The sequence below is a fragment of the Eublepharis macularius genome, chromosome 12 (assembly GCF_028583425.1).
Source record: "Eublepharis macularius isolate TG4126 chromosome 12, MPM_Emac_v1.0, whole genome shotgun sequence".
Taxonomy (NCBI): Eukaryota; Metazoa; Chordata; class Lepidosauria; order Squamata; family Eublepharidae; genus Eublepharis; species Eublepharis macularius.
Window position 1 is genome coordinate 68,371,335 of NC_072801.1, and position 15,531 is coordinate 68,386,865.

Genomic DNA, 15,531 nt, shown 5'->3' on the forward strand with positions numbered 1-15,531 from the left:
CGTAACAAAGATGTCCATGAGGCAATGGCCAAGACGCTGCGAAGACTGGGCTTTGCTAAGAAACATTGAATGTTCAAACCATTGTTTTGAAGGGTCACCAGCTGAAATTATAACTATTGAGAATAAAGGTCTTGAATACTCTGTGTTTACAATAAAGATTCAACTTCTGTTCTGCTACAATGTTGACTCGATGTATTTTAAGATAACAACATCACGGCCCACTAGCCAGGCTATATTTAAAATTTATTATTTTTATATTTTTATCCAAGCCTTCCTTTGAGGATATGAGAGTAGCACAAACATTCTCCCTTCCTCCTCTTTATATTCACAATCACAGTGTGTAGTTGTTTGGGTTAAGAAAAATAACTCCCAGACGTAGCTGATGAGATTGTTGTGGGTTTTCCGGGCTGTATTGCCGTGGTCTTGGCATTGTAGTTCCTGACATTTCGCCAGCAGCTGTGGCTGGCATCTTCAGAGGTGTAGCACCAAAAGACAGAGATCTCTCAGTGTACCTGATGAGCTTTGTGGCTGAGCCTGGAGAAGAACTTGGGCCTCCTTGTTCTCTGTACAGAATCTGTACACCAAACTCAGAGCGAGCTTGGTATAGTGGTTTGATTCCTCACTCCTCCTCTTGAAGCCAGATGGGTGACCTTGGGTCAGCCAAAGCTTCTAGCTCTCTCATCCCCACTCACCTCACAGGGTGTTTTGTTGTGGGGATAATAATGGCATACTTTGTAAACCGCTCTGAGTAGGTGTTAAGTCATCCTGGAGGGCGGTATATAAATAAAATATTATTATTATTAGAACTTATCTATAGAATCTTTATCCCTGCTATCTGAGTCTGAGGCCTTCTCAAAAATAAAATCCAGACTTTTGGGATCAGAGTTACAAACTCTCTATAGTTCTGCTAATAGAACTTGTTCTCCCCTAATCTTGGGGATTGTCCCTAATGTAAGTCTTCCATCAGTATACCTTTACCAACTTCTGGCTCCCAATTTATGTAGAGCCTTTTCTCTGGCCAGATTTAATGTTCTTCCTTCAGCCATTTTATCTGGTAGATTTCATGGGATTCCTTATTATAGCAGGTGTTGTCCCTGTTTGATGGACTGTGTTGAAACGGTTTCCCATGTTCTTCTCCAGTGCCCTTTTTATCTGGCGCCACGCCGGGATCTTCTACATCCTATATTAGCCCAACTTTCAGAGTTTTCTGATGATTTTAAGGTTCAGTTTCTGCTTGACAACCCAAATATGGAAATAACTGAAATAGTAGCAAAGTTTCTCTACAGTGCTATGGCTATATGCCCTGACAAGTAATATTCTATATTGATTCTGCTGTACTGCTGCCCTGTTCCTATCTGTAATTTTAATCTCATTCTGTATGGACTCATTTCTGTATTTAAAATCTTATATTTTTATATATGCCCATAAAGGCTTGCTTGAAAAAAAAGAATTATTATTAGAACATTAATGACGTATGGAGCCATTCCATCCACTGGAAGTGTCAACTCTTGTGCTGTAGTTGGTTGACTGATTCTGAAATACTAAGGGTGACCTTAAGAATATGTAACTGCTTAACTGAATTTAAAAAATATAAACTCAACCCAATTTCCTACATATAGCCGAAAGAGAGCAAAGGAAGTTGGAAAACTCCTGACGGAGTTGGACAGACTGTTTGCGGTTGCCTGGCTGACTCATGGCAGTGATGCGGGCAGTGGGAAGGGTACGTGCTTGTGATCTCAGCAACACCACTGACATCACTCCATCATTTTTGGGTACCACTTGGGAGTGACAATGAATAGCTTTAGGAATACCCAGAAATTCTATTGTAGTGACTTTGGTGACATCTCTTTTTTTGTTGTTTATTTTTATCCCACTGTAGCATGGTGCAGTGGCAGGCAATGAGGCTTGCCTGTGGCAGGCCTGGCAAAGCTAGGACTCTGCCATTTCATGCTGAGTGGGGGATAACATCTCATCTTCATAAAATCTTCTCTTTTAAAATAAAACTTCAAAGAAACAGTGCTACAATGTCTTGAGATAAACCTGAGAATTCATCGTTTAGAGGGAAATGCTTACAACTGTGAGACAGTCAAAATAGCACTCTTACCTCAAGTAATTTACACCCATTCCCTCCTGGGCCTGTATTGCTGGCCTGGTCTAAGAAGTCCCTATGCTTTCAGCACATCCCCCACCTCTGCTCAACTGGCTAGTGGGAAGGCAGATGTGTCAAGTGCATGTGCTCTTCGGCATTGTGCCAGAAAATGATACCAAGCAATGCAACATAGAAGCTATGGGTTGCACTGGGGTGGAGGTGGGAGGTGATTGGCTAAAAATCACCCCCAATACTAAGTAGCTTCCCAAACATCCATAGCTTTCATGTTGCACCAGAAAATGACATCATTTTCTAGCATGACTGGTGGTACTGCCCCCACCCATGGTTTGGCCTCTGGGAGATCTGGCACCCCTGATTTGGAAGCACAATCTTATTTCTCCAAACCAGCGTTCAGACTCTGTGGGGGACTGAAAGGAAGAACATGTTCATGCCCTGACCACTCTGACATAATCCCTCCTGTTCCATCTTCCTCCAGATGGTCTTTGAAAGTGGCTTCAAGTAGCAATTTACTTCTAAAAAATTGCTTTGCACAACCCATCCCTCAACTTTTCAAGATTTCTGGATCTGGTCCCAATAATTCTCCATCAAATGCCAAAACAGCCCTGGAAAAGGGCCCTGCCCCCTCCGTCTGCCTTTTAACCAAGCCTGGAATACTGGCCAAAGTGTTATGGTTACCTAATAACAGCCACTGAGGCATCTGGTTAAAGCTACAGTAGCTCTTTTTATAATGTTTTTAACCTCTCTCCATAGTTTGTAACCCTTGCCCACTAGAGGGAGATAGACAGTTGGGGTATTCCTTATAAGGAAAAAAAGGCGCAATTTTCCCTGAGAGTCTGGAGGGCCTGAAGCGGCAGGGAGAAGCACTCTCTCCTCAGAAATACTTCTTTCTATGAACTCTGTATTAATGTTATAGGACTCCTGTGAAGAACAGAAGGCATCTCAACACAGAGCACAGCTACAAGTTGCTGCAATTCAAGGGACTGACCACCATACAGAAGTCAGAAAGACTGAGACCTGGGTCTGCTTGAGTAAAACAGGCCAGTTTTGTTACATGATTGTTGTTATATGTTTTATCATTGTATTGTTCCAAATAAGATGTTTTTTTTCTCAAGTTCGTTCATTGTTAATCTTTTATAAATGCAAGTGTCACAAGGTGGGATCACACTGTCATAGGCATGAACTCTCCCAGTTCTCAAATTAGATAAATGTATTTATTTGATATTGCCCTGGAACAAAACAGGTTACACATGCGCTCTTCAGCATTGCACTGGAAAATGATGCCAAGCCAGGCAAGGCAGAAGCTATGGGTTGCACCAGGCTGGGGGGGTGATTGGCTAAAAATCATTCTCAATACTAAGTAGCTTCCCAAACACCCATAACTTCCATGTTGTGGCAGAAAATGGTTTGGCCTCTGGGGGACCCGGCCGCCCTAATTTGGATGCAATAACTTGTTTTTCCAAACCAGTGTTCATACCCTGCGAGGGGCTGAGAAGAAGGACATGAGTATGTCTCTACACACCCCAACATAATCCCTCCTGTTCTAACTTCCTCCAAATCATCTTTGAAAGTTGCTTCATGTAGCAATTCTCTTTTTAAAAAAATTACTTTGCACAAGCCATCCCTCAATTTTTCAGTGTGATTGTTTCTGGACCTGGTCCCAATGATTCTCCCTTAGATGCCAAAAGAGCCCTGGAAAAGCCCTTCCCTCTGCCTTTCATTGATAGAAACCAAGCCTGGAATACTGGCCATAGTGTTATGGTTGCCTAGCAACAGCCAGTGAGGCATCTGGTTAAAGCTACATTTGCTCCTTTTAGCACACTGGTTTTTTTTTAAAACCCTCAATGGGGTTTTTTTGTGTGTGTGTCAGATTTTAATCCAGGGACATTTTTTATGTGTGCAGGAAAGTTTGTCTTGACCATTCATGGATTCTATCTCTGGCTTTAAGTATCCTTAGATCAGGGCCATTTGGCTATTAATATATGATGATGTACCATAAAGTCACAGCTGACACAGAGTAACCCCATGACGTTTCAGCTCATGAAGTTTTCAAAGAAAAAGATGAGCAGAAGTTGTTTTCTGTTGCCTTCCTCTGCGTAGCAACCCAGGTCTTCTAAGGTGGTCTCCCACTCAAGTATTAACCAGGCCTGACCCTTATGACAAGCTCCATCATATGCTATACATTTTATGACCTCTATATAACTTTAAGAAGGGATGTTAGGTGATTTCTGTGTGGAAAAGCTTAAAGAAACTCCCTGGCCCATTTTGTTTCATCAAAGGCCTCAGACCCAAGAGGCTGAAGTCACAAACAAACTCTTAATGACCGAGAAGAACATTCCAAAGGGACTGAAGCAGCCCTTCTGTCTTTATTATCTTCCTGAATCCAGAAACAGTTGACATCATGTGCAAAAAAGACCATCAACCTGCTGTCCTTTTCCTAATGCTGAGACTGAGAAGACTTAAGGAGTTGAACAAGCCAAGGTATGTTTGATTCTGTTTTTAGAAGGCTTTAAACATTGGCTGGAGAGTAACCTCTTGACGTAGCTTAGGAGCTGGAATTTAAGGCACTGTTTGCATGCTTCTAAAGGGTCTCTGGCATTTCCCTTCCGGCTTGAAGCCAGGGATGCTGTTTCCAGTTCAGGCAGAGAGGGCAGCTGGGCTAGATGAACCATCTGTCTGAGAGCCAAGCTACAAGTGACGAATGTCACAGGTTGGACACTTGTCAGCTTCCCTCAAGTTTTGATGGGGAAAGTAGGCATTCTGGTCTTGCAGCTTGGCTCTCCGACTGCTGTCCAATGGACTTTCCAACTGTCATCCAGCATTCCGCCAAGCTGCCTACATTTCCCATCAAAACTTGAGGGAAGCAGACAAGTGTCCAACCTGTGTCAGGCGTCACTTGTAGCTTGGCTCTGACTCAGCATAAAGCCGCTTCTCTCCCAGTCCTACAGTCCAGGACCTCTTTGGGAAAGATGGGCAATGGGAACAATATCTGTCCTCTTCCTTACTGAGACGCTGATCTGCATCAGCAGCAAGTTACACAGCGTGCTTCCACCCAGCAATGTCTGTGATCGGTGTATGCTGTGGCGTATCTGTCCTAAAGATTTTAATTTATGCAGGAGGATCTACAAATACTTTCATAGCCAGAGGATTCTAAATGCTTTCTGCTCTCATACTGGAGGAAGAAACCACTAGGAGCGAAGATACCAAGAACCTGCTGCAGGCAGCATTTTCAAAATAGGCTTATATTTTGTATAGAAAGTTGCACATATTTCACCCAGTCAATGGGGCTGGTTACTCAGTGGTACAGAACTCGCTTCGCATGTATATGGCATCTCCCATGGAAAGTACTTTGGTGGAATTGTCTCTGGATGTCTTGAAGATCTGCTACCACTGAGAGTTGGCAACTTCGGGCTTATTGGATCTAGGACCTGATTCAGTGCTATTCAGATTGTTATGCTGATGTATCTTTGAAAGTTGGTGACCTACAAGATTCCCCCCCCCCCGACTTAGTCTTTCATTACAAAACTAACATCCATCCAGCTTGACATTTATTTATTTACATTTTCCTTCCTTCCTTCCTTCCTTCCTTCCTTCCTTCCTTCCTATTCTACTTTTCTCCCCCAACCCAATGTAGCTTTCAACATTCTCTTCTTCTCTGTTTTATCCTCACGACAACCCTGTGAGGTGGGTTTTGCTGAGCAATGGACAGTGCAGCCCTAAGAATGCTTTCCTAGGAGTAAGCCCCGTTGGATAGAGCTGAGTAGGACTCTGAGGTGCCCCTGCTTGGGATTGCTCTTGAAGCAATGGAGGGGGCATTCCTAAGCAGGCCTACTCAGAAGTAAGTCCCAAGGTATTCTGTGGTGATTTCTCCCAGGAAAGTGTCCTCAGGATTCCAGTCGGAGTGACTGCCCTCCCCAGCTGTTGTTCCTGCTGTTTAACAGATAGGGAATTCGAGTTGTTCCTTGTTCTCATAGCCGAACATGGATCACACTTTAGTGAGAGTAGATAATGCTGAGCTATGACCTGATATAAGGAAGCTTTAAACGTGAAGCTTCTGACTGATGGGAGAATTCCTTTTTAGGGTCTCCATTTGTTGCATTAGAAAGCCATTTGAAACTCATCTACCACAGCTGTTGAAGATCATCGGACAGAAGCACGGAAGGTGAGATTTGCAAGTCTTATTATGAAGGTGGGGGTGGGGGTTGAGAAATCAACTTGTTTTAGTTTTTTGTCAAGAGCTTGCTTGAAGTGGATTCACTGCTTAGCTGCTCTATCAGAGGGGAAGAGTAAACGTTTCAGCGCTTCAATGCATGCATCTGATCTGTCCATGGAGGGACACTGAGAATACAGTTTATAAATGTTGCATGTTGTTTCTAGAACCCATATCTTCATCCTTGTGAAGACAAAAGCAGTGGGGAGAGAGGGATTTGGAGACAAAAAAAAAAGCCTAGAGTGGGGTCTCCTTCTTTAGAGGTTTTTAAGCAGAGGTCAGATGTCTATCTGAAAGCAATGTTGACTCTATGACTCAGTATGAATTTAGACAGAGCATGAGAGGGAAGGCAGGAAGGGAGAAGCCGGTGCTAGGCTCTCGTCGCCCTTTCTCATATGTCCAGTGTAATGCCGAACACCACATTGGGAACAGGAAGGAATCTCCCTCCAGGCCAGATTGGCCGAGGAATCCTGGAGGTTTTGTACCTTCCTCTGGGCATAGAGCAGAGGTCATTGGGGAAGTAGCAGGGAGGAAACTGTGAATTTCATGCTTTATGCAGGGGTTGGGCTAGATGACCCTTACGATACCTTCCTGCTCCATGTTTCGATGTCCCTGATGAAACTGGCACCTTCCTATCTTTGCTTGTAATTCAGGATAATGCGCCCACACTCACTCACACGTACACTATGCTGACCTCAAGTCTTTGATGAGTTGCGAAAAACTCATTCAACTCATGATTACATGGAGATAGATTACTTACATTGGAATCCTATGCAAAATTACTTCTTTCTAGCCCCATTGACTTTAGCTGACTTGGAAAAGTATAAGTTTGCTTAGGATTGCACTGTCAATCCACTTGGTCCTCAGGTCCATTGGGTTCTCTAGATGAGGAACGCATTTTGGGTTATCTTCCCTCTCTTCTCCAAGCTTAGGATGTGAATTTCATGAATCTATTCTCTTTTCCAAATTTCTAGCAGAGAGGTTGCGGAATCTCCTTTTAAGAGTCAGTTTTAATTCTTTTTTAAAAATTTTTTTTATTGGATTAGATTATAATATCATTCAACACATACATTACCCCCTTGTAAGTCTATTTCTAACCCCCTCCCTTTCCTCCCCCCTTTTTAGTTGACTTCCCACAGTTTTCCAACCCTTAGTCTATCTTATTACTTAATTACGTAGTATCTCATATATCCTATTAAACACACACTTAATACTCTTTTCTCTAAGCTTATTAAATCTCTACTAAAATATCTCTATATCTCTATGGTACAAGTTTCCCTTTAAATACCTCAGGTAAACCATATATTCTACCTAAGATAATGCTAGCATAATCATATATATTAGCAATCAAGATATTAAAAATATAACATTACATCCATTTTACTTTCCGATTACCTAAACTCTTTACTTTTCACAATCATCCTAATTATAATATTAACTTAGACTCTAATATTCTATTACACACCCATCTTTTACTATTTCTTGTTCTGAGCTTATTTTAAGTCTATAAGGTAACTGTTATACTCAAATATTCATTATATACTCTTTACTTAAACTATATATTGTAAATAATATCTAGCTAGCTTAATCTTATATATCTTATATATCCATAGTAAAACATCTATAATTTTTAATTTTATCATAACCCCAATGGTAGCTTAGATTTCTATAATTAAATTCCCCCTTTCCCGGTAAAGTCACTTCTCTCTTCTTCTTCTATTACATTTCACTAATTCTTGAAATGCCACAGTTCCCCTTTCACGTCCCATTTTTTTTCTAGATATTGTTTCAATTTCTCTCAATCTGCATTAAATTGTCCTGGATCAAGATCTTTAAGTTTTCTTGTCATTTTGTCCATCTCAGCCATGTACAGCAATTTATAAATCCAATCTTCTGTAGTTGGTATTTCTTGTACTTTCCATTTCTGCGCATATAAAAGTCTTGCTGCTATAATCATGTAAAATAACAATGTTCTATACTGCATTGGAACATCTTCCATTCCAAAGTTCAGTAGCAGCAATTCTGGGTTCTTATTTATTTGCGTTTGCAAAACCTCATTAATTACTTCAATTATATCTCCCCAGTATTGCTTCGCTACCTCACAAGTCCACCACATATGGTATAATGATCCTTCATGTTTTTTACATTTCCAGCATTTATTCGACATATTAATATTTCCTAATGCAATTTTCTTTGGTGTCAAGTACCAACGATAAATCATTTTGTAGACATTCTCTTTAATACTTGTACATGTCGTAATCGAGTCAGTTTTAATTCTTAGTGGCAGACCAAGCTGGGAAGAAAGTGAGTGTCCCACGGAGTCAAGAGCAGTGTTTTTTAGAAAGGACGGAGGAATAAGGTACAGCTCTACTTATTCACAAACCTCAGGTATGTAACAAAATTAACACAGACACATGCACTTTACTTTAGATGAGTGTCCTCATATACATCACATCTCCCCACCAGTAGTGTTAACAACAATGGTAGAAACTATCTGACAGGTCTCAGTTATTTTTCAGGAGGCCAAAGAAGGTGGCATTTTCAGTGGTGTGACTCAGATTTTAAAAAATGCCAATGTGCACCCTTCTCCTCCTCCTCCTCCTCCTCCTCGCCCCTGTTCTTAGACCACCTGAATCAAAGATGAATAGTTCATGTAGATTCTTTTTTGTTGTTGTTAAAATCATTGGATTCCCCAACCCCCAAAAGGTTTTCTGATAAAAAGAACTGTCAATACATGGAATAATAGACTATTTAAATATAATTTACAAAGATTTTTTTCACCAACACTTAACTTTTTACGCAAACGAGGTCCACTTTTTCCTAAATTATTAATTTTGGCAACCCCCTTTAAGCTGAATATACAATGTAATTTTACTCACGAGTCTCACTTCTGAACATTCTATTTAGATAATTTAGGGATTTCTGAAAATTCCCTATATTAAGCATTTACTGACATCACCGCAGCTCTAAGAGGGAAAAAATAATATTTCCTTAATTGTTGGTCAGGACCCCTTTACGTAAATGTGAGGGCAAATGTTAGGTCCTGAGAAGACATGGGCACGAACAGAAAAAAAACCCCGAACATGGTGTTCGTTGTTCATTGCCATCCACAAACAACGAACAACAAACATTGATCAAAATGACCTGTTCACAAACATGTTCGTTGTTCATTGTTCATGGGGGCCAGCAGACCATCCAGCCATCAAGAACCCTACCATCTCACCCCCAGAAACCCTGAGCAGGCAGCAGGAAATGTACGAATAATAAATAATAGCTTGGCCCAGAGCCTGGCAGCAGCCCTGGAACTCGAAGAGGCAGATCCCTATCCCACCACACACAAAGAAAATTCAAGCTCCAATGCACTCTCCCTGTCTCTCTCTCTCAAAATGCCAACAGCAACTGGCTCTCTCTCATTGTCTGCAAAACCAGAGCTGGGAGCCCCCCTCCCCCCTGCTCTTTGCTTCTTTGTAACAAATTTGGAGCTCCACATTTGAAAGGAAGACCTGCCTATCAAGCTAAATTGGGCTTAGATTGGGGTTTCCAGGGCAACAGCAGAAGTTCAGACAGAGTTTAGGCAGTCCCTGCCTCCGGTCGCCAAGGGAAATGATTGCAGGTGCCAGATTGTCTGGCTTGACAAACAGCAACGAACGAGGCTTGCAACGACCATATGTTCATTTTGAATGGGGCCTCATGAACAGCTTGTTCACGAATAGCTGATTGGGCTGTTCGTGACTTTTTAAAGTTTGTATTGCTGTTCATGCCCATCTCTAGTCCTGAGTCATGAGTTTTTTAAAAAAATAACATTGACATATTTGCATTATCTGAATCCAATGTTAAAGCACTTCTCACAGAATCACCACACACAATAAAAACAACAACAACATTCAATTTATATACCAATCTTTGGGACAACTTAACACCCATTCTAAGAGCAGTTTACAAAGTATGTTATTATTATTCCACACAACAATCACCCTGTGAGGTGAGTGGGGCTGAGAGAGCTCTGGAAGAACTGGGACTGACCCAAGGTCACCCAGCTGGCTTCAGTAGAGAGGTTGGGAATCAAACCTGGTTATCGAGATTAGTGTCCCACCTGTCTTAACCTCTACACCAAACTGGCTTTCATTCAAAATTCTTGCTTATATCTATAGCATGTAGAATTATATCCACTGTGTATTTTATATATTTTGTATGGAAGTTACCATTGTGAAAGCTTTTTGTAACTCTCTCGTGAACTCTCTTATGAACACACGTGAGAGGTACTTTGAAGTAAAAGAACTTTGGAGGAGGAAGAAGAGAGATATTATGCTATTTGGACGAGATCATGATGTTTACTTAAGTAGGGTTGCTAACCTCCAGGTGAGGCTCGGAATTACAATGCACCTCCTGACTACAGAGATCCCCTGGAGAAAATGGCTGCCTTGGAGGGTGGATTCTATAACATTATTCTCTGCTGAGGTCTCCCCAGTTCCCAAATTCTGCTGTCTCCATGGTCCACCATTGGTTGGCAATCCTAGTTAGCTGGTCTGATTAGCGTTCACATAAGCCATAGAGAAGCAAAGTCCAGGGTAGTTGCTTTAGGGTAGTTGTATACTACTACTAATAATATTCAATTTATATGCCACCCTTCAGGACAATTTAACACCCACTCAGAGTGGTTTACAAAATATATTATTATTATCCCCACAACAATCACCCTTCAAAGTGGACTAGGCTGGGAGAGCTCTGAAAGAGCTGTGACTGACCCAAGATCACCCAGCTGGCTTCAAGTGGAGGAGTGGGGAATCAAAACTGGTTCCCCAGATTAGAGTCCTGCTGCTCTTAACCACTACATCAAACTGCCTCTCCTCAATCTTTCAATGTTTCTCATTCACTGCAGGAAGACACCCTCGATGGGTCCTCGTAATTTCAATACTAGTACAGAGTTCATCTTGGAGGGACTCTCCCATGACCGCAAGACACAGATTCTACTTTTTGTGGTCATTCTCTTCGTCTATATATTTACCCTTGTGGGGAATGCAGGCATCATCTTATTGGTACGGACGGACTCCCAGCTCCACACACCTATGTACTTCTTCCTTACACAACTCTCAAGTGTGGAGATCTGCTATGTCAACACCACCATCCCGCAGATGCTTGCTCACCTTCTAGCGGGTCATGCAGAATTGTCTTTAATTCGTTGCGCATTGCAGATGTACACAGCTTTGGCCCTGTCGACTGCTGAAGCACTTCTGCTGGGCGTCATGGCCTATGACCGTTATTTAGCCATCTGCCATCCCCTTGTGTACATCACTGCCATGGGAAGACGGTACCAGGTCCAGCTTGCCTCAGCCTGCTGGATAGGTGGGCTATGTGGTGGAGTCATATGTGTGAGCCTGACCTTTAGCCACCCATTCTGTGGCCCATGCTGCATCAAACATTTTATCTGTGAAATGCCGATGGTGTTGAAACTTGCATGCGATGACCCCCATATTACAGAAATCCTCATTTTTGTATTTGCAGCAATTGTTGTGTTTTGTCCTGTTTCGGTTATCTTGACTTCCTACGGACTCATTCTGCTGTCTTTGTTCCAAATGCAGTCAGTTAGTGGATTGCGCAAGGCCTTCTCTACATGTGGCTCCCATCTAGCAGTGGTCACCATGTTTTACGGCAGTGCCACTTTTGTCTATATTGCACCACGGATAAGTGCAGCTCCTGGTGATGACAAGCAGGCTGCTGTGTTTTATCTTGTGGTCACCCCTCTTCTGAACCCTATCATATACACTCTGCGGAACAAGGATGTCCATGCGGCAATGGCCAAAGTGCTACGAAAATGGCGCTTTCAGAGAAAAGATGAATGTTGACAGTAGTCTGAGGGTACAAAAGTGGCAAGCTTGAATACTGTAAATGAGGTTCTTTACAATGAAATCCCAAGCAGAGTTACTCCAGTATAAGCCCATTGATGTCCATGGGCTTACATTGGAGATAAGTTTTGGTTTGTGCTGTTAGTATTGGATAGTTCAAAGGAAGTCAAAAGATTGCACATTGCAGATGTTGACTGGGTATGGCAGTCTCTCTCAGCCTAATCAAGTGTTGAGATGACTTTGAAATTCATAACCTTTTGCTCAGCTCTTCAGCTAGGCTGTGGAACCACTGAGTCTGCTGGCCTGCCTTGGCTTCTACTGTGATGGGATGTCCGTGAAACATTCCAGGAGACCTTGAGAATAGCTGAAACTGAACAAGTGAATTGAAATAAGTCGAACACAAGTTCCTTCTTACAGCAGAATATGCTGCAACAGAAGTGGCAGAGTTCTGAGATTATTGAATAACCTATTCATGTTGTGTGTGTCTGGGGGAGGGGGGGGATGCGATTTATATTGAATCTTTACCTCTCAGAAAAACAGAAAATCAGCACAAGAGTATGAAGAATAGCCTAGAACTGGGAGGGAGACTTTTAAGAAAGATGAAGTACTATCCCTCACTTGCAGCTCAAAATGGGACTATTCATTTTATTAACTTCATGATAGACCTCTTTGCTGAAGGTTTTGGGGTTGATGATGAAGCCCATATTTTGCATACAGATGGCCCCAATGGAGTCACTGGCATCAACTTCAAAGAATCTCAAGTAGCAGGTTGTCACGGTTATACCTAGAAATATAGGGAAACTGTTGCAGGATTTGACCAAGAAAATCCTAGAAGATGTCTTTGCACACAGAAATGCTGCTAGTATGGACCTATACCTAGACATGTCAAGAAGGGTGTCTCGAGTAGAGATGGGCATGATCCGCATTACGGTCCCAAAAAACCCCACGATAATGGCGATCGCGCGATCGCGACTCAGCGTATCGTGATCGGCCATGGCCAACGATCCAGCGATCGGGAGGGGGCTGGATCGGGGCTGGGTCGTGCTCGGATTGGGAAGCCAGACACTCAGGCGCCAGTAATCTATTCCCGGGGCAATGGAGCCAGGGGAATGCCTGAGCTGTGTTTCCCCTCCTTTTGTCGCCCTGGAAACCTGAATGGAAGCCAAGCTTTCCTTGATCAGCAGGGCTGACTTCCAACCATGGAGCAGCAAAGCAGTCACCAGTTGGGAGAAGACAGCCAGGGGAGGGAGGGGGAAGGGGGTGTTCTGTAGTCATGGGCACTCCAATCTCATCCCTGCAAACCCTGATAGGCAGCTCTGACGGCCAAACACAAATACAGATGCCGCTGGCATCACCCACCGTTCTTTTCTCGCCAGCGCGCTCCTTTTTGGCCTGGCGGGCGGGCACATGGGAGTGCCACTGGCGAGCGGCCAGATCCCCTGCCCCCTGAGGAGAGGCGGCTCATCGCCGTCTCCCTGTGCCCGCCAGGCCCGGTGGCCGCCGCCAACACCCACCTTTTCATATAGCTGGGAATAGCAGCGCACCCCACTTTGGCCTCCACGATCCACGGATCGGGAACGGGAGATGATCGGTGTGGATCGTTTAGTTGGGATCGTCCCCGGCGCTGATCCACGATCAGCTGGATCAGCAATTTTTTTTGGATTGTGCCCATCTCTAGTCTCGAGACTAGAAGAAGGCAGCCTTGGAGAGGAGCAAGAGACCTGAGTAACACAGTTATAAATGGCCTTGTATAGGTTATAAGAGTCATCCAACCCACATCAATAAATACTATGTGTTGACGCCTAGGCGCATAGAGCATCTCAACATGATGGGGATGTCTAACTTCACAGAATGGAGACGTAATTATAGGATAGGTGTATTGGTTGAGGGCCAAAAGGTATTCTTATGTATCAGAAACTTCTAGTCACTAATTTTACACAGACTTTGTTAAAATAGTATATAGCAAGAATGACCTAGCAATTCTTATATGTTTTAAGAAGATGTTTCAAATATAGACAACCTTGTGTGCCGTTTGAAGTTGTAATATAATTTGTTAGAAAAGAATGCGAGCCCTTTTGAAGTGTGACAGTTCGTTATTGTTAGGAGATAATTCTAAACTCTGTAAGTATGAGAAGCTGAAGTGATCTGTTGCACCTTCCTAGAAACGGTTCCTGAGTGTGATCTGCTTATCGTTGGGTAAGATACTTTCATGGACTCATTTAATTGGTCTCCTTTAATAGTTTATGTTGCTATAATGGAAGGGGTTTTTTGTTGTTGTTGATTGACCTAATATTAAGAATGCTGAATAATTATGTCTCAATAATAAAGGCTTAAAATGGAAGCAGGGATTGTGTAATTGTATTACTTGTGCACAAGTGTGATAGTGACATGTACTTGTTCAAGCCCTCACGAACCAAGACAGCTAAGAAGTCCCTCCTCCTTCAGATGCTGAATCCATTTCTTTCACATCTGAATGTGGCATTTTTAAATTGTCAGTCGAACCTTAGGAAAAACCCCAAAACATCTGTAGCATGCAACCTTTTTATTAGGACCAATCACCCAGGAACACGCTCAAATGTTTTACTTCCTTATTTCCTTAGGCTAGATGTTGGTACAAAATATTGGGGTAGGTGGGAGAGAAAAGAGAAAAGATTATGTTGAAAGCTGAAATGATGTTAGGAGATGGATCCTCAATGAAGTTCCATCTCATGGGGGTTACAATTCAGTAGACTGTCTGAGGTGGTTTTCCATTGCATTCCTCTGCACAGCCCCCCTGGTCTTCCTAGGTGGTTTTCCAACCAAGCACTCATCACCAGGGACAGCCAGTTTAGCTTCAGAGATCTGACAAAATGGATCATATACATTTTTTTGACCTCAAATAGAGATGTAGAAAAATGTCTTTGTTGAAAAGTTTAAAGAAACTCCCCCTCCCATCTTGTTAAATCAAAGGCTTCAGACCCAAGAGGCTGAAATAACAAACGAACTCTCAACGGAGAGGAACATTTCAAAGGGATTGAAGCAGCCCTTATGGAGAATGTTGACAGTCTATATTATCATCTTGAAAACAGAAACATTTGACATCATGTGGAAAATAATCATCACCGGGCTGTCCTTTTCCTAATGCTGAGAATTCTTAGGAAGCTGAAGAAGCCGAGGTATGTCCGCTTCTGTTCTCCAGCATTGGCTGGAGAAGAATTCTCAATGTAGCTTAGGAACTGGAATTTGGGACGTGCTTTGCTTGTCTGTAATGGATCCTTGGCCTTTCCCTTTCCTGCTTGAAGCAAGGAATGCTGTTTCCAGTCAAGGTAGAGAGTGGAGCTGGGCTAGATGAGCCATTTGTCTGACTCAGCATAAAGCAGCATCTCTCCCAG

The 15,531-nt window shown here is 42.7% G+C and overlaps 1 protein-coding gene across 1 annotated transcript; it reads left to right on the forward strand.

Moving 5' to 3' along the window:
* The first annotated feature begins 11,209 nt into the window (after positions 1–11,209).
* LOC129339632 (olfactory receptor 10C1-like) lies at positions 11,210–12,160 on the forward strand. The gene has a single exon (XM_054994214.1). It carries the CDS (start codon positions 11,210–11,212, stop codon positions 12,158–12,160), a length of 951 nt encoding a protein of 316 aa, XP_054850189.1.
* The last annotated feature ends 3,371 nt before the right edge of the window (positions 12,161–15,531 follow it).

Coding starts and splice junctions, on each gene's coding strand:
- LOC129339632 (XM_054994214.1), top strand. CDS start 11,210: ATGGGTCCTCGTAATTTCAATACTAGTACAGAGTTCATCTTGGAGGGA.